Source organism: Sycon ciliatum, chromosome 4, assembly GCF_964019385.1.
Source record: "Sycon ciliatum chromosome 4, ocSycCili1.1, whole genome shotgun sequence".
NCBI lineage: Eukaryota > Metazoa > Porifera > Calcarea > Leucosolenida > Sycettidae > Sycon > Sycon ciliatum.
This window is the reverse complement of record NC_088646.1, coordinates 21823171-21842907: the sequence shown is the minus strand read 5'-3', so window position 1 is coordinate 21842907 and position 19737 is coordinate 21823171. Positions and strand designations below refer to the sequence as shown.

Sequence of the window (19737 nt, the reverse complement as noted above, 5' to 3'; positions counted from 1 at the left end):
ATCTATGTACATGACGATGTACGTGTCGATGTCGGTTTGTGTGCATGTGGTCAAGTACACAGTATTCACTGGCAATTTTTAGTTGTAGATAAATAATAATTATGAACAAAATGCTGTGACCACTTACTTGAAAGCAGGCGAACATGCCCCTGGCTGACTAGCTGGCAAGGGGCACACAAGCAGGGTGGCGTGGATCGGCACCATTACTACATGACATGGAAGATGGGCCGTTCTGGCCTCTGCCAACAAGCGAACTTGGATGGAAGCTGAAGACAAGGTGAGTGTTATTTATAAAAAATGAACTTTTTAATTTTAAATTAACGTCCAACCCACAACACACAGACAGGCCTTGGCTACATCACGCAAATCGATTGTATCCGTTTTCACCCAGGAAGGCATCATCAGGGATATACAAATGTAGGAGAAGATACAAATATAATGTACAATAATGTACATTGTATGCATGGCTAATACAGTGGGACTGACATAGTACGTACCCGGGTAAAGGCCTGTTTACATGAAAAAAATAAGCTCTGGCTTATTCAACCTTAGACTTACGATAAGTCCGCCTTGATCTATCACCCAGTCATTTTAGAGTGCGCGTTTACATGGTGAGGCGGGCTTGCTTGACCCCCCCCCCCCCCCCCCCTCGGGCTTATTTTGTCATGCAAACAGTCAAGAAAATAAGCCCTAGGCCTATAAGCGAGAGAATGTCGCTGTGGGTAGTGCGTCTCTTTTGTTTCTTTCTTGGCCATTTTTCTTCTGATTTTTCGTTTAGTGGAAGGTTCTTCATTTTCTCGAAAATAAGTAACAATCGGAAAGGCAGTAGAAGCGTGAGCCGGCACTTCTTGATCCAAATTTCATCACACACAAACATTTACCACTGCGTTCATGTGCAATTTGAAAAAATAAAATGCGTGCAGAACTCACAGTCACTCACCTGGACTCGGCCCCGTACAACCGTCATGTAAACAGTTGAAAATATAAGCCAGAGGAGAATAATCCCGGGCTTATTTTTCTCATATAATCGGCCCCTAAGACGTACACCTGCTTAGTAAGGTCCTTTTTTTGTCGTACGGATTTTCCTCCCATAGGCTCATGCTACAAATTTGTGCGGTTACGACATACCCTGATAAGATACAACTCGTGTATGACAGACTTTTCAGCAGGTCTCACCAGAGCTAGCCTCGCATACTATGCACTTTTGGGTGTTTTCATATACAAATGTACAATGTACATGTACCTTTACAAATGACAGGTTCGCTTGACAGGTACTTCAGCGTGTTGACAAAGCACAAAGGAGGATGTTTCCAGCCAGGGAAGCCTAGTTTGGTGGCACTTAACATGTACATTTCTGAGTGCAATAAATAATTTCGAGCATTTTGACATACTGCTCATGTACCGTATTAGTGGGTCCGCAGGAGTCAACTCTGGATAAGAAGTAACTTGGATAGTACGTACTTTTTTCCACTCCCCGAGGGGGTACATCTGATCCGAGTTCCACTGTAAAGGACAGTACAGGGACAGAATTCACACTACTACATGTACATGTTGTTTGCAGCAAGTCATAAGCTAGCACTAAGACGTTACCACATCCAGGGTTCAAGATTGGCACTTTGAAGTTAGCACTGCATAGTCAATACTCAAGAGTCCACAGCATCTACTACCAAAGTTTGGTCAAGATCTGACAAAACCCTTCCAACTTGGAAGGCTCAGGTGCAGCCCTCCCTTCCCCTCATTGGAACTTTCCGCACCTGAGCCTTCCAAGTTTGAAGGTTGTTGGTTTGCGCTTCGTAGATGTGTTGGAACTAGGTGTCAGGTCGTCGATTGTGCCTTGTTGTCGCACTATCTGACTCTATATTATCTCGTTACCTTGGTGGACTGTTAGTCATAATTGGCAACTTATAGATCCTTTTCTCTTTACACATTACTATTGGCTCGACATTCGACTCTCTATTAGTGTTCTTATTAATTCATACAATGTTTCTTCACTGGTTTGAGGGAAAGACACAAACGGGAAAGTCTGAAGAGAAAATTGACTGTCACCACTAGGATTCGAACCAGGGGCCTTCGCTTGAGGCCAGCGATGCTCTTACCACTGAGCTAAGAATTTTTGTTTTTGTTTTGTTTGTTTGTTTTTCTTCTTTGAGTTCATTGATTGAGTTCGTTGAAATTAAAAAAATTAAATAAAGTTCTGATTTGAAGTTTCCTTGGCTCACCATCATTCTTCTGGTTTGCGTTTGAAAATCTTTATTTTACACATGCATTATTTTCCTGATTTCTTCTGCAGTTTTGTATTGCGTTTGTGTTATTTTCTTCCTATCATACCCTAGTTTCTCATCATATTGTGTCGCTTTTGCCCGTGATCAGCGCTTTGGCCGAGTGGTTGTGGGCTTGCCTGCGAATCACAAGGTCCCGAGTTCGAGACCCGCGCTGAGAGCAGGGAGCGTGTGCTGTGCTAACAAGTGCGGTGATGCATGCGTGAACCACTATACGTGCAGGGAACTGCGCCGACACCCATGGTCAGCTGGGTACTCACTACTCGGAGCGAGGATAACATGGATGCAGCTAACGAGGTTCGTCCCCTTGTCGGGCATTGGTTGTGAGAGTTACCACCTCACCCTCGCCGTTAGGCGCTGCGTCTGCCACCCTGGTATCACAGGCATGGTGGTGGCCTGGCACGAGCGAAACTTCCTAAGCTGGTTGTGTTTCTCAACGCAATTGTATAGCCGGTTGTAACGCGGACGTGCAAACTTTACTACTTACTTTGCCCGTAAAAGAGGCTGTTTACAATGCATGGTATTAAAAAAAACCATCATCATTGTACTTCAAGTTGGGTCACCCAAGTAGGTTTTCTGCAAGCAAGCATGCTAGCACCTCTCATGAGACTAGTGATTCAAATACTAGAATGATGCCAGTTATGTGAGTTCATGGCCATTGCACGAGTGTGGACTGTGCTGCATGCGGGTAGCAGCCGTCAACACCAAAACATCAGTACAGTTATTATGCTTCAGTTGACCAACAAGTACAACTCTACTATCGATCTCTAGCTCACATGGGAGCAAAGTACAATGGATAATGGAAGATGTGGCAGTTCATAGCATAGTGTTGATTGGAAAGACGAAAACAATGGCTAAACAATGGTCATAATAGGTTGGGAGACACGTGGAAGCTGCCTGTCAATGGAGGAATAGTTGGGGAGGAGAGTAGAGGGCTGTTGACAAGAGTTACACTGCTGTAGCAACTACAATCCACTGACACTGTAAGCCAGGATAGACTGCAGTACGGTATCACTGGCGTCTGGTCAAAGTAACTCACTGTGCCGGGGTGCACTGTCAGTCCGTTCGAGACATTGTTGTTGTACTTGTTTGTGCCTGTGAGTGTGCGGGCACTGACCGGGCACAGACACATTCTGCTCTCAGTGGGCGGTCGAGGTCGCAAACACTGATCTTGCTAATGGCATGCTAGTAGCTAGGGTCTGGACGCTTGGTGATAGCAATGTTATCATCAGCCAGTTCGACAGTCTAATCACAAACTGGGTCCAAAAAGCTGGTGTTGACGTCACACTACTGTTCTGCTTTCACAGCGATGCAATTCCTTTCACAGGCTCAGTCGGTTGAGTTGACATGTCCACTTGTCATGCATGAGACATGGTGGCCTGCACATGTGTCATGTTGTCAGAATCGGCGTCGCAGAGGAATTCACTGGCACACTGTATTACATGTGCAGCTGTACAGTATTTTTATCAGCTCACCAGCTGCTTTTGACTGCTCCCCGCTATGTAAGGTGGACTGGCATAATGACTGCAATGTCATGTACATCATGGCTCTAGTCTCCTGTACTGGACTGGTGTCAGAGACAGTGGTGATCAGCGTGACCAGCTTGGTCAAGCTACATAATAATTGTACAATACAATCATGTACATGTGAGTACAATTATGTACCAGTCATGCTTGTTTGGTGCGACACAACAAAAAGAGTAGCAGACTCCATGCACAGACTCAGTACATATACAATGAGACGTTAGTTACTATAGTTGTAGGACTGATACTCGTGGTACATGACGTCCATCATGCCATGGTCCATGTCCAAGCCATAACCGCAGAAGAGATCAGACAGGCAAAATGTGCTAGAGTGGGCGGAGGACAATTTTCCCAGTTCGCCCAAGTAATTTTAATAGTTCAAAATATAATTGGTATGGAGGAAGAATCATAGACTTTTAGAATAGACAGCGCACCTACATGATTGTACCGAGTCTGTAGTCGTCATCATGTGGCACAAACTGGGTACATACATGTACATGCATTTTAGCCAAGAAAAAAAGGTAAGGCAGTGATTCGCAGCATACTACAATTTTAGTAGTCCACGGACCTCGGTCTCTCACAGTCTCAGCCGACGCCCTGCATGCTGGTCTGCTGCTGCATAAACGTCCAGCGTTCATTGACGAAGGCTTTCAGAATACCGCGTTCTGGTGTATCGCCCCCGGGCCGGATTGCGATTGATTGAGATAAGTGGCTTGGGCAAGCTCGCGATGAGTAGCAAGACTACTAGTACTACATGACTGTACACTGCAGACTCAACACTACAAACTCATTCACTCAATACAGTATTTATCATCAGCGCTGACCGCCGGGCCGGGCCATAGCCGAATGCAGACCGACCGTCACTAAACTAAAGTAAAGCCAATGCTAGTACCAGTACCGGTAATACCAGTGCAGCCTGTATTTCAGTATTGACCAATCTAGCGACGCTGCTATCTTACAGTCAATGGAGATAGTGTCAGGAAGTGAGTCGATTCATCCCAATCTCAATCTCGGACACAGCCCATACAAATACGGTTTCGTCCGAAATCAACGACACTGTGATTCGAGCCAAGATTCGCGAGACCGCAGCACGCTGCTTATTGCACGAAACGGGGCGGGGATTTAGTTCGTCTAATAAATTGGCAGTGTATTTCATTGAATGATGCTGACATTCCCTGGTCAGAAGAAACCTGCTTCGTTCATAGAGGCAGGAAAGCGGAACTATCTTCGTTCGTACAAACTAACTTCATTCGTACACTCACCGCTACATTTGCGGTAAATGTTACTGACTGACTACATGCACATTGTTGTGTGCAAAAAACCTTCGCTATCTATCTTCAATCTCGGATTCTGGCATTCTGCAGTTAGCGTCGTCTGGCGGCAACAAGCGCGACTAGGGGCTACACTATAGTGACTCGTGCCTATCTGTGCATAGCACACTGAAGTGGGATATGGATTTACTCTCGCGCAGAAAGCTGAAGGACCGATCCGTCACTTTCGACGGCTACATTTGTACTGATCCATCGCCGGGACTGGACGGGCGATTGACTCTCGCTGATCCTCCGCCGTCGTACGACTACGAATCGGTTTTCATGGAAGATCCGTGCGACCAGAGTAAGTGTTTAGGGCATTTAGGCACAACAAGAACAGTTTTTCTCAAGCTAGAACTTTGATCTGACGTTGGTTTAACCAATCGTCGTTTACTTATTGGCTTTGGAGTCAAAAAGTTTTGCCCCAATGGCTTGATATCAGCAGGGGGTACGCGGAGAGGCTGTACTACATGTAGTACTACTAGTAAGTAACAATAGCGTCTTTTTCATAGTACATGTACCGACACGAAAGTAAGTCTACAGCCTATACAGTACAGTATTCCTAGTTTGGGCTAGTGCAGAGCCTAATGTGATAATGAGCCATGCTCTATTCCGAAAGACCCAGAAATGAGCTCTATTCCGAAAGACCCAGAAATCCTGCACAGTGTCTTGTTGCAGACTTGAACGAGCAATTACGGGCACAATCGCAAGGTGCTTGCTAGCAAGTGTAAATAAGCTGAGAGCTTTCCCTCAAACTAGTCAAGAAAAAACATGTTATGCCAATAAGCTAATTTTATTATTATGGAGTGTATCCCCGTTAGCGCTCGTCCTTGATTGTGAGCACCGAAGAGCACTCTATTGTGTCCACATGCACAGACTGTCAGTTCTGTTCCCATACCTGGCGTGAATTAGCACCATACTCCCCCAGATGATTATTACTACTCCGTATCAGAAATGCCGACTGGGAATGACTACGCAGCACGTCGTCCTACAATGACTATGCACACTACAGTGCTGAGTCCGGTACATGTATGTATTTATGCAATTTATAAGCTTCGAGGTCGAGGAGGAACAACTCTCTGATTACTCATGAATGAGATGTCGCACAGTCACTTGAGAGTGCCACGTGAAAGTGATGGGGTAGAAGATGAGTGTCAGTGTCAGTGTGTAGTGCCTATAAATGCTAGTTGTATTCTAGCTGAAGTCAGATAATGAGCCATGCTCTATTCCGAAAGACCCAGAAATCCTACACAGTGTCTTGTTGCAGACTTGAACGAGCAATTACGGGCACAATTGCAAGGTGCTACAATGTAGCAAGTGTAAATAAGCTGAGAGCTTATTTACTCTTGGTGCTAGCGATAGGGGCGTAATCGCTCAGGTGAAAGATAGCACTTTAGTTAGTGTTCCAGCTTGCAACTATGACCTTGTGGTACCTGAAATCAACGTGGAGAGATACCCCTGGCTGCACGAGAGGTCCTCCGTCGTCAACACTGGCAGGTTTGTTACCGCCGCTGGTAGCCAAAGCGAAGCACGAGATATGGGGAGTAGACAGGGCAAGAGACATGGAGACGACTTCGAGCCGTAGCCACCGTCCGTGGCATTGTACTTGTAGACTACATCGACAGCTAGCTCACAATGTCATGGTAAGGCTCTTCGCGTCCTTGCTACTGCAGTGCTAGCTGTCATAGCCGCAAAGTCACACGTGCTTATTGACATCATGTGCGTCCCTGTTCGTCCGGGCGCGAAGTCCGCCCATGCCCAGTACAGTCTCGGTCACACACTACCTACGCGTAGATCTACGATCTGTTTGACTGACTCTGTGGTAGGTGACTAAGGCTTACGCGATCGCGAAGGACGTAGATCATAGAAAGTCTGCTCGACGTTCCGCGCTGCCGCAGTGACTGACACTGCTGTCTGTCACATGTAATGCTTTGGATTTGGTGATCAGCAGTAGAATTAGAAGCGGGTGAACATGGAGTCTGTTCACATGGTTCAGCCTGATATGAGCTGAGACTCAGAGCTTACAGCTTATTTACTCAGCAAGATTGCTAGATTGTAGGGCTTGCGAGCGAGAAGCAAGTCACTTTAGAAGCGAAATATGCATTGAAGTTGACCATTCGAAACTCAAGGCAAGCCTACTTGGAGGTGATCATTGAATGTAGCAGCGTCTTGTCCAAGTGGCTTGAGATAGCGCGCGGTGGAGATAACGATCGCTAAATCCCTCTAGGCACTATGGAAGGCGTTGAGTCCGGTAGGTTCTTCACGATGCCTGTGTAGTTCCAGATGATGGATTTCCGCTATCGTCATTGATGAATATTACACCACTAAAAAGGACATTGTGTTTGGTGCCATTACTGGCATTAGTCCCAATGATGTCTTTCTGAGTGAGGACGTCGCACGCTAATTTCTCACTCTTACTCTAAGTACTTGCCAGCCTGTTGTGGTGATCACTTCATTTCGTTCTGAGCAGGTCATTGAAATAATTAGGACTAGGAGTTGAGTACAGTAGCGTAGGCCCTTTCTCGGTCACAACTACCGGTACTGACTCTGTACTTCTAGTAGATCTACTAAGTGTCGATCTACGTGTCTGTATCGCGGTTGGGGACGCCAAGCGCGGTATCCCTGCCCCTCCATGATTGTTGATGTGATGGGCAATGATGGACCAAATTTTGTTGATGTAGAACGCATAGCGCAAAGGCGAATCGTGGTACGCGGTCATGGCAAGGATTCCAGTGATGTGTTTGGGCCTACAATAGGCTACATACATGTATACAGCACTAGTACAGGCACGCCCATGTCATTACTGCTTGTGCATTGTGCACTTCCCATGACCATGTCTTGACTGACGACTCCAATACAGTTACTCAGTAGGGAATGCATTTGCCATACTGTCCAGAAATCACCTTGGAATCCGTCGGTTATGCAGGTAGCTGCTGTGTGCAAAATCAGCCAAAGCAAGTCGATCTGCTGCTAGCAGATGGAAACACATGCATTGAAGAAAAACTCTCTCTGTGTGCTAAAAACTTACTCCATGTGCTAATCAAATGTCCAGTGAGCAAGCACATGAGGATTGTACGGAACATTTCCCAGTGCAAGCATCAAGTCCCCAAGTACATGTAGTACATGTAGTGCGTGTCAAACCCTTCATGAATGATGGGTTACTGAAACAGTGAGAAGAGGGATATGGCCTGACTGCTTGATCGGCCGGATGTTCCAGGGACATACATTTAAACATTGCCCTGTGTATGGAACCCTGGCAAGGGTGATGTGCTGGAATGTTTTTGTGGCATACAAGACCAAACTCATTCGACTGGGTACTGACTACTTTTGCGAAACGTCTGCAATTGACCAATTACACAATGCAATTACTGGCCAAGGGAGGGATTGACTTCTGCCTTAGCAGGCTTTGAGTGCCAGCTTGCCAGCCCAGGATGGCAAATGACATGCAGTAATTTGCCAACACTAAGACAGGAAATATGTGGAGAGTGGAAAGCTCAACCTGTGCATACATGTATGTGTGTGTTGGGGGGGGGGGGGGGAAGTGTGGTGTGTAGTGGTCATTATACCAAGTGGACAGCCTTCTCTTAGAGTAACACACTATGTACACGTAGATGACATTGTACTTTCAATGTGCCACTGTTTGCTAATGCCTGGTATGATGCATGTGCTTGTGTGTGTGCTTGTGTGTGTGTGTGTGTGTGTGTGTGTGTGTGTGTGTGTGTGTGTGCGCATGTGTGTGCGCATGTGTGTGTGTGTGTATGTGTGTGTATTTGCACAGGTCAACTACCAAGGACTCGCCGCAAGGCCGGCGTTGTCATGGAGTTTGACGAGGTGTCAGAGTTCCAGTCCATGCTTGCTAGCGGTTATCGGGAAAGCCTGGCGTTGACCAGTGTCTACCCGTTGAATGATAATCTTGAGCCAGTCAGCCCGCTTCTAGTCAAGCCTCGCTTACTGGCGACCAGGAAGGTCAAGAAACGGGTCAGCCAGGTAAGGCGTTTTTGAGGAGTAAAGACACGGCAGTGTAGTATGAGATGTGATGCGAGGGAGCTGAATACTTCTCAAAGTACATGTGGTATAGGTAGTGGGGCGGGTGTGTATACGTGCATGTGTGTGTGTGAAGGGGGTGCTCAAACTGGCACCCGCCCGCACCTGCTGATCAATCTCCATCAATTCTCATTTCCAGGAAAGTACATGCCATACTGTCAGTGTTGCTGGCTGTTGTACATGTACATGTGTATACATGTAGCTGGTGAAGCCACCTTTCAACTGCACTGATGCTTTTTGTTATGTGAGATGGCTAGTATGAGCATGGGTCTCTGCTGGAGGCTCTGCCTGTACATCTGTACAGTCGTTATGCATTGTGGAGAAATAAATGCGACAATAGGAATGTGCAATATCTACTAGAGGACTTGCATTCTTTCTGGATACTCGTATATTGTAGACTTTAAACATCGACTTTTTCATACATTGCCACTCTGCATTGCTGCTGCTCCATGCAGGTTGTCAAGGTTGTTGGGCCAACCGAGAAGGAAGAGGTCAGCCTGTACTCGATGATTCGCGCTGAACAGTCGCCGTCCCTGGTCTCCATTGTCGGCGGTAATGGCTCTGGAAAGAGCACCGTGCTACATCAGCTTGCTCTTGCATGGGCCCTTCTGAGAGCGGATAGCGCCTATACCGACAGCAAGGGCGATAATAAGGGTCATCAGGCTGTGCCGAATCACCTGAAGTGGGTTTCTCAATATGAGTTTGTCCTGCTGCTTGACATGGAGCTGCTCAATGCCAATGGGGAAGAGGAAAGCATCAAGGATCTTATCCGCACTCAACTCGTCTCTAACGATAGCTTAGTGAGAGTTGGCCGTATCTGGCGACACTTACAGGACAGCGAGCAAAAGGTTTGTGCTTCTTATGTGCTGTGCAGGACTGTCAAACGGGCAGCGTTCGTGACAATGCACCCTGTGCCATAGGGTACTACTTTCACACACCTAGCTCGCACTGTATCTCCTTATCTACCGGCCGTAGGCAGCTCTCAGTCATAGCCCATGCCGATCAGCTTACATTAATGCTACACACACAACGTAGCGTAGAGTACCGATGAGATAAACTTCGCTTTCACGTGTCTCTCCATTGCCTACATAAGTGCAAAATTACTGGGTGTGAAGAGCATAGAAGTACACGTTCATGTACACAGGAAAGCGCCCATTGTTGGCTCACTTTTGTGACATTGATCCTAACTTAGTAACTATGCTACTTCAAAGTAGGTGGTACTTAGTATGCTTGTGCAATGTTGTGTTTGTGCACAGGTACTGGTCCTGCTTGACAATCTCCACTGCGTCCAGTCACTGAGAATGTCACAGCTGAACCTGCTCTTCCAGCGGCACGAGGATGCGCTGCCGCACGCCAACATGGTCACGACGTGCAGCGACAACTGCGAGATGCCGGTTCCGTTTCACCAGATCACCAGGCGGCTGCAGATTGCCGAGCTGTCCGTGGACGAGCAGAAACAGCTAGCTGCCATGCAATTTGCCTTACCTGCAGATTCACGGGATGTTCAGCAATGTGTAAAGCAGATCCATGTGAGTGATGAATCAGTAATCACATCTTACTCCAGAACTCCGGCACCAAACGGAGATTAGAAACTTCTTCTTTCTGTCAGAAATTCAAAGCTTTATGAACTACTTAGTTTCTGTGTGATTTCCGCACTTACATATTGTGTAGCACTAAATCCTATCGTATCCTGTAACCAATTCTGAATTTCATTGCTTGCGTGTGACACAATTTCTTGTTGGTGCGAATGAGTGGTGTGTTGATGAACCGTATCACCCTGGATTGTTCTCCGTCGTGTTCACGCGATGATCTGCAGGAGAACCCGTTCATCAGCGAGCTGGCCAGTGCACCGTTCACGTTCATGATGGCGTGTGCCGCCTGGAAGCGCTTGGGTGACGTCCCGCCGACGGTAGCAGCACTACTCCAGTACACTATCCAGATACAGGTGGAGCGTGTCTACTACCGTGGCTTTCAGGAGGTGCAAACCGACGACGACATTCCCGTGCCCGTTGCCGACGGTCTGCGCAAGCTCGGCCAGTTGGCGGTCACGTGCCTAGAGTCGCAGAAGCTGACTTGCGATGCCGTGGCCGTGGAGGCATGGTGTACCTGGCCACCAGAGCTGCTGCAGCTTGGTCTGCTGAGGAAGCGCATGATATCCATGCAGGGCAAGACTGGCCACATCTACGCTTTCCTTCACAAGGTATGTACTAGTACCCGCTGACTGATGGCCATACAATGTAACTTACTGTTACCAATTTTCTTCCACGGGATTGTGGTGTCATCATACTTGGATGTTCCCAGGGTCTTCCTGTTGCTGTCGGTCAATTTCTTGTCATGGTAGCTGGGCTGCCACAGAATAATCATGCTGTGCATGTGTAGCATTTTGTATAATATACAAAATGCTGTGTGTATTCGCAAAGTTACATGATATTATCATGTAACTTTGCGAATACACACAGTTGGGCGTATTAGAGTCCATAGAAGGCATGTCACAACTAGCTGTTACTTCAGGCCTTGAGCTGTTTCGTGGATGTGAGCGACATCCTGTACCCTTGTTGTGTCTCCCGCTCTTTACCGTGCATCCAGTCCATTGCAGACTATGTTGCTGCTATGTGGCTGTCGTTTGACCCGTACGTCGAGACGTGCAAGCGTCCGCTACTGGACGACTCGAGTCAGTTTAGCCGCGTGATGTCCGCACCGGACTCTGATCACGAGCGTCTGACGTTCAGCCACTGCCTGGAGAGCAACATCAGTCAGTTCAACATGGTCTATCGCATCGCCTGCAGCCTGGTGCCGGAGAGCAAGGCAGTGCGCCTCATCACTGCACTCAATCACAAAGTGCAGAAATGTGATTCGGAGGTATGCTAACCATTGCATGGATGGCCATCCGGTTCAGTTTGCTGTTCGTCCTTTGGAGAGATTTTTTGCACTGAATCTGAAAACTTATGTTGTGTGGTGTGTTTTGCTGTGCTGTGTTATGTGCGCTCTAAGTTCTTTTTCCGTGTCTGCTGGCTGCTGTTGCTATTGCCATTGCCACTGTGTTGTTTGCAGGTGACGCGTATGGACTTCACTGTGCTAGTTCTGCACTGTCTCTATGAGTGCACGGCTAGCGGTGACCTGTGTGATCTTGTCTCGCAGATACTCGGTAACCCAATCAGGGTAAGAGATGGCTACCTGATGTCTGTGTCATGTATTAGTCCGAATGTGCTTTCATGTGCACGATAAGTCCATAATGTATAACATTTAATCTGTTGCTGGTAGGTGACTGTAGATATACAGTAAAACCTGTAACTAACGACCACCGTGACTAGCGACCGGCCTGGTACTACCGACCACTTTGTCAGGCACGGACGGTCTCACATTCAAAATGCACTGTGACTAGCGACTACCTGCTGAACGCGACCAGCGACCGCCTTTTCTTGTCCCAATGTCGAATTTTGACCCGTAACTAGCGACCGCGATGTAGCAAATCAAGCATTGCTTGAAGCTCCTTCTCGAAATGTTGATGATTTTCCATGGTCGTTTCGATACCACAGCTGGACAAATGAGCGCAGTCTCATTTTTACTGTGGAATCAGTGTGGATTGCACTAGACCTGTCATAATTTCAAGTGCTGTCAAGAACAAACGTGATAGGAAACGTCTTGGAGAGCGCATCCAAAGCGCTCTTTGATCGATGTTACTACTCGAAGGAGAAACTAAGACTGAGCGGCTCTCTGTCGAAGAGCAATCACACAGCTCACTCACCAGACTCACCACTACACCAGGTCACACTGACAGTCTGTGCTAGCTAGCTAGCATGCTACGGTACTATTATGTACTCACCTGTACGGAACACAGGCCAGGATACGATGGCGGATAATAGTCTACAGTGAAAGGTGCGAAAACTCGCAACATCGCCGCTTCACGTACTGGTACACACTACTCACTAGTACAGTTTACGCTACACTACATCCAAGTCGGAGCGACTGAGTTTCCACTGTAGATCAACACACTGATACCAGTTGCCAGTGTAGTCGCACACAGATGAGGATCGAGTCGATAGTGACTAGTGCACTGCCTGGCCAGGCCAGCGCTGCTCTGGAAACCCGGTGAGTCGACTTACGTGTCAAGACAAAAGGTCGTATCGCTTCCGGTGTATAAAAAACTTGATTTTCTCTCCCTCCAAGTGTTGTATGATCTGAAAGAAGAATGTCAGTGCGCAAGTGGTGGGGGATTGTATTATCTGCATTTTGACATACATATCATATACTGGGATCCATATATGGTCGCGCGGTGCAAACCTCTAACTAAAGACCACCTGCCACTAACGACCACTTTTCCGGGCACCAAGGGGTGGTCGTTAGTTACAGGTTTTACTGTACAGTGTGCTATCGAGTCTCCTTGCTTATCCCTGCGACTTACATGGTGTGAACTGTGGCGATAATGTTTTTAAGTTATCTGTGGCCTTCTTCGTCGGTGTGTGTGTGTGTGTGTGTGTGTGTGTGTGTGTGTGTGTGTGTGTGTGTGTATGTGTGTGTGTGTGTGTGTGTGTGTGTGTGTGTGTGTGTGTGTGTGTGTGTGTGTGTGTGTGTGTGTGTTTGAATGTGTTATTGTCCTACAGCTGCATGCCTTTGACAGCTCGCTTGGCCTGAGTGGAGCAGACCTGTGTGCCCTGGCTTACTACCTGCATCACTGCAGCGTACGTGTTGGTCACATTGCAGTGGAGGCAGGGCCATCGGCTGACGACGCCGCCGTCCACAAGTTCCTTGGCGCCAAAGGCCTGAAAGTTGTCAGGTAAAAATGCGTAGGCAGTTGGCTCTGGACTCGTATTTTCGTATCATCCTCTTGGTGATGCTGAAGCACATTTGTGCGCACATTTGAGATTATGTATGTCAGTTTGGTTCCAGCTTAGCTCCCTGTACATCACAGTCTGACAGTCCAAACTAGCAGTAGTTACAGTGGATGACCATCGTAACCAGTCTAATTGTGCTTCTTTCCTTGCTTGCTTATCTGATGTGAACCGCAGGTTCAGCTGGCACAACTGGCAGCATCGCAACAACAAAACTGCCATTGGCCAGTGCACGGCCATCGGGAAAGCACTGCAGAGGCCATCGTGTGCCATTTCACAGCTAAAGTAAGCAGCGGATATAGTCGCAAATGAAAATCTCATGTCACTCGGTCGTCTAGTGTCTTTGCCTAGGGTCCATGTATTATTGATAGTTGGGGATTGGTTTACATGCGTGCCTGTATGTTTCATGTAACGTTACATGTATGTGGCTCATGAGTTATGTTTCTGATGCATCTCTTCACTGACCTGACAGGATTGCACTGACATCGCTGACGGACAATGTTGTACAGGACCTGGCCTTCGGTCTCAAAGTCAACGCATCCGTGCAGCATCTCACGTATGTACTCGGCCCGAGTCTCTGTTTGCTTGCTTAGGCACTCTGCACTGCATCGGCACTCCTATCATGTTTACTCCTGCTTGCACTGGAAACAGGATGATTGCCAGTGTCACTATTGTATTGTATATTTTGTTACTAGATGTACTGCAATCCCCACATAATGTGTTCCATGTTACAGGGTGCCTACGATTTCTTGTACGTAATTGTGTGAAATAAAGTGTTTTTAAATGCTGCAAAAGGATACAGCATAATGTGTGTTCTCTTGCATCCACTTGAACACAGCGTATCTGACAGCAACTAAATACTAAGTACATAGTCTTGCTCGAATATTCAGAAATGACGAGACAACTCACCAGCTATTATCAATTAACTAATAATGTTCACCTTTCTGTAGTGCATCCAATCGATCACAGCTATTCTGCTCTACAGCATTGTTCCTCAAGATTCTGAGCTTTCTGTTTGTCTTTCTCTTTATCATCATCCTGAATGGCACAAGTGAAGTAGGCATCCCCGCTTACATCGCGATAGTGCTTATAATAAATAATAATAATAATAATAATAGTCTTGCTCTGAGTTGGCAGGTATGTACAATACCTTCAGTTCACAATGTTGAATGGTGCAAGGGTTCCTGCAGTACCTTCAGTTCACGACGTTGCATGTTCTGCCCTCGTATCTATGCGCACAGGCTATGCAACCTAGCACCGTATGCCGTGCCGGAGGATTTGCTCAGCGATCACGGCGTCAGGCGCCTTGCTGCCGCTCTGGAGCTGAACACCACACTTACGTCACTGTGGTAAGCCATGCTTCTTCGTGCTGTATGCTCAGTGTATAGTGCAATATTATGTTGTGTGAAGTGCTGGCACTGAGGTGTTTAAAACTACAACAAGGTCACATGTACCATACCACTCTGGCTTGAGACTAACTCAAAGCCAACATTGCTCTCTAAGTGCCATCCACATTACCACCGACTATACAATGCACATGTTCTGTACCCTGAATCTGTACATGTTTTGCAATGTTGCAGTGTGTTCTCTGTGTTGTGTTGTCCTTGTCTGTAGCTTACCGGGCAGTGCAATGACAGTGGAGGGTATCAAGTACCTAGCACGGCACCTTGAATCACCCTACTGTGTACTGGAGCAGCTTGAGTAAGTCACACATTTGAACCGTTTAAACTGTACGAACTGTTTTTCAATAACCTCTGAATGTGCTCAGCTGGTCACACAGCTGGGCATCTGAGTGCACATCTTCAAGCTACCGAAAGTGGCACTCGCATTGATGCTTGCCACTGTCCTTTTAAATTGTACGTGTACATTATTTCTTTGAGATTGTGTGCAGCAGCACATGTGCTTACATGGTGTATGGTTTCAATGAACGAAATGCATTGAATTAGCACATGCCTTGGCATCCTTGATTCTATCCTGCGCTAAGTATTGCTTGACTATGCCTGTTCCGACCGTTACACCATGTCTGTGCAGCCTCTCGCCGGTTAGGTATATCGGTGACGGAGCCGTCAAGCACCTGGCCCAGTCACTGCAGCGCAACCGTACCCTGAAAACATTACGGTGAGTGTGACCACGGCACTGCTTTTATTTTCTAGTCAGCGGCCTTGTGTACAACTACCGGTAAGCTAATTTCCTTCAAGAACAGCCAACTGCCGCAGTGCATGTTCTTGCTAGCATGCAGCCATATTGGTTGCATGATTGGCTGACTGTTACCACCATACTGATACTCCACTGAGCTCACATATAGTCAAAGTGCATAGCTTGCAATCAAGTTTACTGGTCCAGTAGAGTAATGTCTAATGGGACATTCACATTCCATGATTCAAGTAGCGTGACTCGCCAATGTTGCAACAAGGAGTTGAGCAATACTTTTCGTGGTGTGCTCGTATTTGCAAAAGATTTTGTTTGGAAAATCTCACCCATGCCATGTAGTGTGCATGTACTCTTACAGGAATGTTTTTGTAGATACCGTTGGGCTTTGTGTGTGTGCATGTGTGTGTGCATGTGTGTGTGTACGTGTGTGTACGTGTGTGCATGTACGTGTGTGCATGTGTGTGTGTGTACGTGTGTGTGTGTGTGTGTGTGTGTGTGTGTGTGCGTGTGCATACGTGTGTGTATGTGTATGTGTCAACACACAGGCTATCAAAGGCCATGAAAGATGTACAGTCAGCCGTACCAGAGCCAGGACAGTACGTAGCCTTTTAGGAGCTAAGCAGAAACACTGTACTCTTGTCCAGCTACACTTGACTTCACTCTGAAATGAGACGGACATGTTGCTGCTGTCGCCCCTGAAATCTGCTTTTGCCACTCTCCATCACTCCCCTGGCATTTGATAAGAATTCTAGTCGCGCAATGTGAACTTTCGCTGCACTTGGTGCTACCAATGCGCCCACACTCTATTGCGTAATGTGTTACCATTTCAATGTCCTTGTGATTAGTATTGTTTGAGAAATGTACGACGCACCTGCTGCTGCTGCTGCTGCTGCTGCATGGTTCTTACTGTTCGCCCTGCAGGACTGCCATCACCAACGAAAGTGCACAATCCCTTTCGATGATGCTGCAAGCCAACAAATGCCTTCTGTGTCTTGAGTGAGTACAATTCGTGATTTGAATGACTAACCTATGTACCACCGTAACAATTAGTTGCAGGGGCACATGCCTCCAGTCCCAACTGTGCCCAGTCGCTCTGTAAGAGCTGTCGCAAAACTTTGATTCTGTTTCTGAAGCACACATTTGCTAGTCATGCCGTAGCCCTTCGTCCTCCCCAAGTGCATGGCAAATGTGCCCTGGACGACGCGTGTCTTCGGAATGTGTTCACCGCCCTATGCATTTGTGCGGTGTAGTTTGAGTTATGATTTGTTTGACAAATCTCGCTCTCTCAAATGAACTACTTAATCGAACTCTAAGTCGCACCACCGCTTTCAGGTCGCTGTCGTGCAGTTTCAGTGTGTTCATTTGAGGAAAAAGTCACATTCAACTTCTTCAACATTGGAAATAATTAAAAAAAAAGGATTACGACTTGTATTCAGGGAAATAGGGCGTGTGCGTTGCTATGACCTCGAATGCAGGCTGTACCCAGAAGTTCCCCACGACTACCTTTACAGGACGGACACCTTTGTCTGCTCACTAGGGTATCCAAAGTTGAGACGTAAGAGGTTCCTCTATAATAGTGCTGGCTGCTGTCCACCTCTCTGAGGCAGAACTGCATGTCTAGACTCTTGACCAGAAGCACCGTGCCTTGAACTAACCGTACATGGTGCACTGCTATCTGCTATCTCCCACAGCATTCAAAACCATGACATTGGTGACCAGGGCGCCATCTTCTTGGCGGACGGACTGATGCGCAACAGTACGCTGACATCACTACTGTAAGTAGCCGGTTGGCACCACCACCATTGCCGTGTCCTTGCCGTCACTGTGTTCCCCTGTGTCTCGCAGCTCAATCTGAGCATTGTTGTAGCTAGCAACATAACAGTGCTCTGTGACTACAGTGCTGCTCAATGAAATCCAATCACGTCTCTCAAGTTGGCACCCTGCACCATTTCGCAGCCCTGTGCAGGTCTAGGGTGTGCAATGCCAGGCGCATACTTGAGTGACACGGCTGGATTTCATTGAGCAGCACTGTACATGCAGTACTGCCTGTCAAAGCCAGGAGTGCCTAACACCAGGCATAATGTGCAACTCAAGCAAGGCCTACTGTTTTTTCTTCCTACGGTGACATGGTGTGGGTAATTAGAAAGTCTCATGAACCTGTACCCATACTCTGATGTACAATTTTGTGCATTTGCTCTCGCAGACTGGGCTGGTCTCAAATTGGCAGCAATGGCTACGAGCGTTTACAGCAGGCCTGGAACTCTTCTGAAAGCCTAGTGACCCTTGAGTAAGTACAGCACAGCACCGCGAGTCCATAACCCCTCCCCAAGTGTGCGTGCGTGCGTGTGTGATCGAAGCTGTTTTGCGTCTTTGTGGACCTCCGCAAAGCATACGACTCGTGAGGCTCTGTGGCAGGCATTGCTTCGGCTCGGTGTCCCCCCTCAGGCTGTGGCTCTCGTGAAGTCGTTCCACACGGACATGTCGGCGTCTGTTCGTGTTGCTGGTGGTTATACCGATCCGATCTCTGTACAAAATGGTTTGCGGCAGGGGTGTTTCATGGCTCCTGTGCTGTTCAACCTGTATTTCGGATTGGGTGTGTGTGTGCAGCTGGCACTCACCGGAGTCCATACCCTGGTAAAGAAAATCGCCATCTGGCACGCAAACACAATAATTATATTATCATGAGTACTAGTACATGAGTTATGTCATTATTCCTTTGCTTTGCGTGTGTAGCGTGACATACTTTGAGCAGGACAGCTTTGTTTCACCGGCATCACCCAACCCTGAAGCCGCGAGGGAGATTGCGCAGGCTGAACACAAGCACGCGTCCGTTTCTTTCGCCGAGGCGTAACCCAACTCGATCAGCATACAGCGCACACACACACATGGACTCATTGGCACCATTATTTTTCAGACAGTATCGGAGCAGGCCCTCCCATTATCAATGCACAGACATAGCCATACATACAGACCATCCATCCCACCAGGTGCTGAAGTTGTTAACCTTTGAGTAGTATCATCCAACTCAAAATTGGATTCATTCTTTTAAAACATATTTTATTCCTTTATCAATTTCCCTACAAGTCGATTGAGAAATGTTTTCATTTTTTTTACCTTGCAGTCCAGAGACCCTATTTGATGACGTATTTTCGTAAACATGAATTGGCTGCATGCAGTACCATCTACACATCCTGAAAAAGGTTTTCCCTGGTAATAGTCTTGAATAAAATGCTATGACTATGACGTTACCATGAAACGTTACACAGTTCACATCAGATTCTATATTATTCAACAACATGTACATTGACTGCTGGCAGTTCAACATGGATTGAAAAATTTCACTTTCATCTTTACTAGCTTCCTAGATTCCTAGCTTTCCTTGATTTTTGACCATCACTTTACTTTCACCAATCCATTTCAGTTTTACTTTTTTAAGTATTTTTTTTAATAAAAAAATATTTGCAGGATAGAGTATAGTAGCCACCATGTGCTGACATGTGCAATGTACACCAGCACTGGCCAGCACAGTGGCCACGGGACATGAACGAACCGATGCGTGACAAACAAACCTCTGTCACAGTCTGTGCGTAGCATGCCTGGT

The 19737-nt window shown here is 47.0% G+C and overlaps 1 protein-coding gene across 4 annotated transcripts; it reads left to right on the top strand.

Moving 5' to 3' along the window:
• The first annotated feature begins 105 nt into the window (after nucleotides 1-105).
• On the top strand, nucleotides 106-19603 carry LOC135815024 (NACHT, LRR and PYD domains-containing protein 13-like). Of its 4 annotated transcripts, none has more exons than XM_065328246.1 (18): nucleotides 106-277; nucleotides 8891-9099; nucleotides 9612-10004; nucleotides 10413-10685; nucleotides 10973-11356; nucleotides 11743-12015; nucleotides 12208-12315; nucleotides 13758-13930; nucleotides 14163-14270; nucleotides 14458-14541; nucleotides 15227-15334; nucleotides 15600-15686; nucleotides 16017-16103; nucleotides 16682-16732; nucleotides 17058-17132; nucleotides 17828-17911; nucleotides 18340-18423; nucleotides 18870-19603. In XM_065328246.1, the coding sequence occupies exons 2-18, from the start codon at nucleotides 8929-8931 to the stop codon at nucleotides 18985-18987; spliced, it is 2661 nt and encodes an 886-aa protein (XP_065184318.1). In that variant the 5' UTR covers nucleotides 106-277; nucleotides 8891-8928; the 3' UTR covers nucleotides 18988-19603. The 4 variants fall into 4 exon arrangements, with proteins under 4 accessions (XP_065184318.1, XP_065184316.1, XP_065184317.1 ...); XM_065328244.1 differs by lacking the exon at nucleotides 106-277 and adding an exon at nucleotides 5239-5416; XM_065328245.1 differs by lacking the exon at nucleotides 106-277 and adding an exon at nucleotides 7132-7363.
• Nucleotides 19604-19737: the final 134 nt, after the last annotated feature.

Excerpts from the sequence above, each read along its gene's own strand:
- LOC135815024 (XM_065328244.1), top strand. The coding sequence starts at position 5,254 with ATGGATTTACTCTCGCGCAGAAAGCTGAAGGACCGATCCGTCACTTTC. Across the intron at positions 5,417-8,890 it reads GGAAGATCCGTGCGACCAGA|GTCAACTACCAAGGACTCGC; the intron begins GTAAGTGTTTAG and ends GTATTTGCACAG. Across the intron at positions 18,424-18,869 it reads GAAAGCCTAGTGACCCTTGA|CGTGACATACTTTGAGCAGG; the intron begins GTAAGTACAGCA and ends TTGCGTGTGTAG.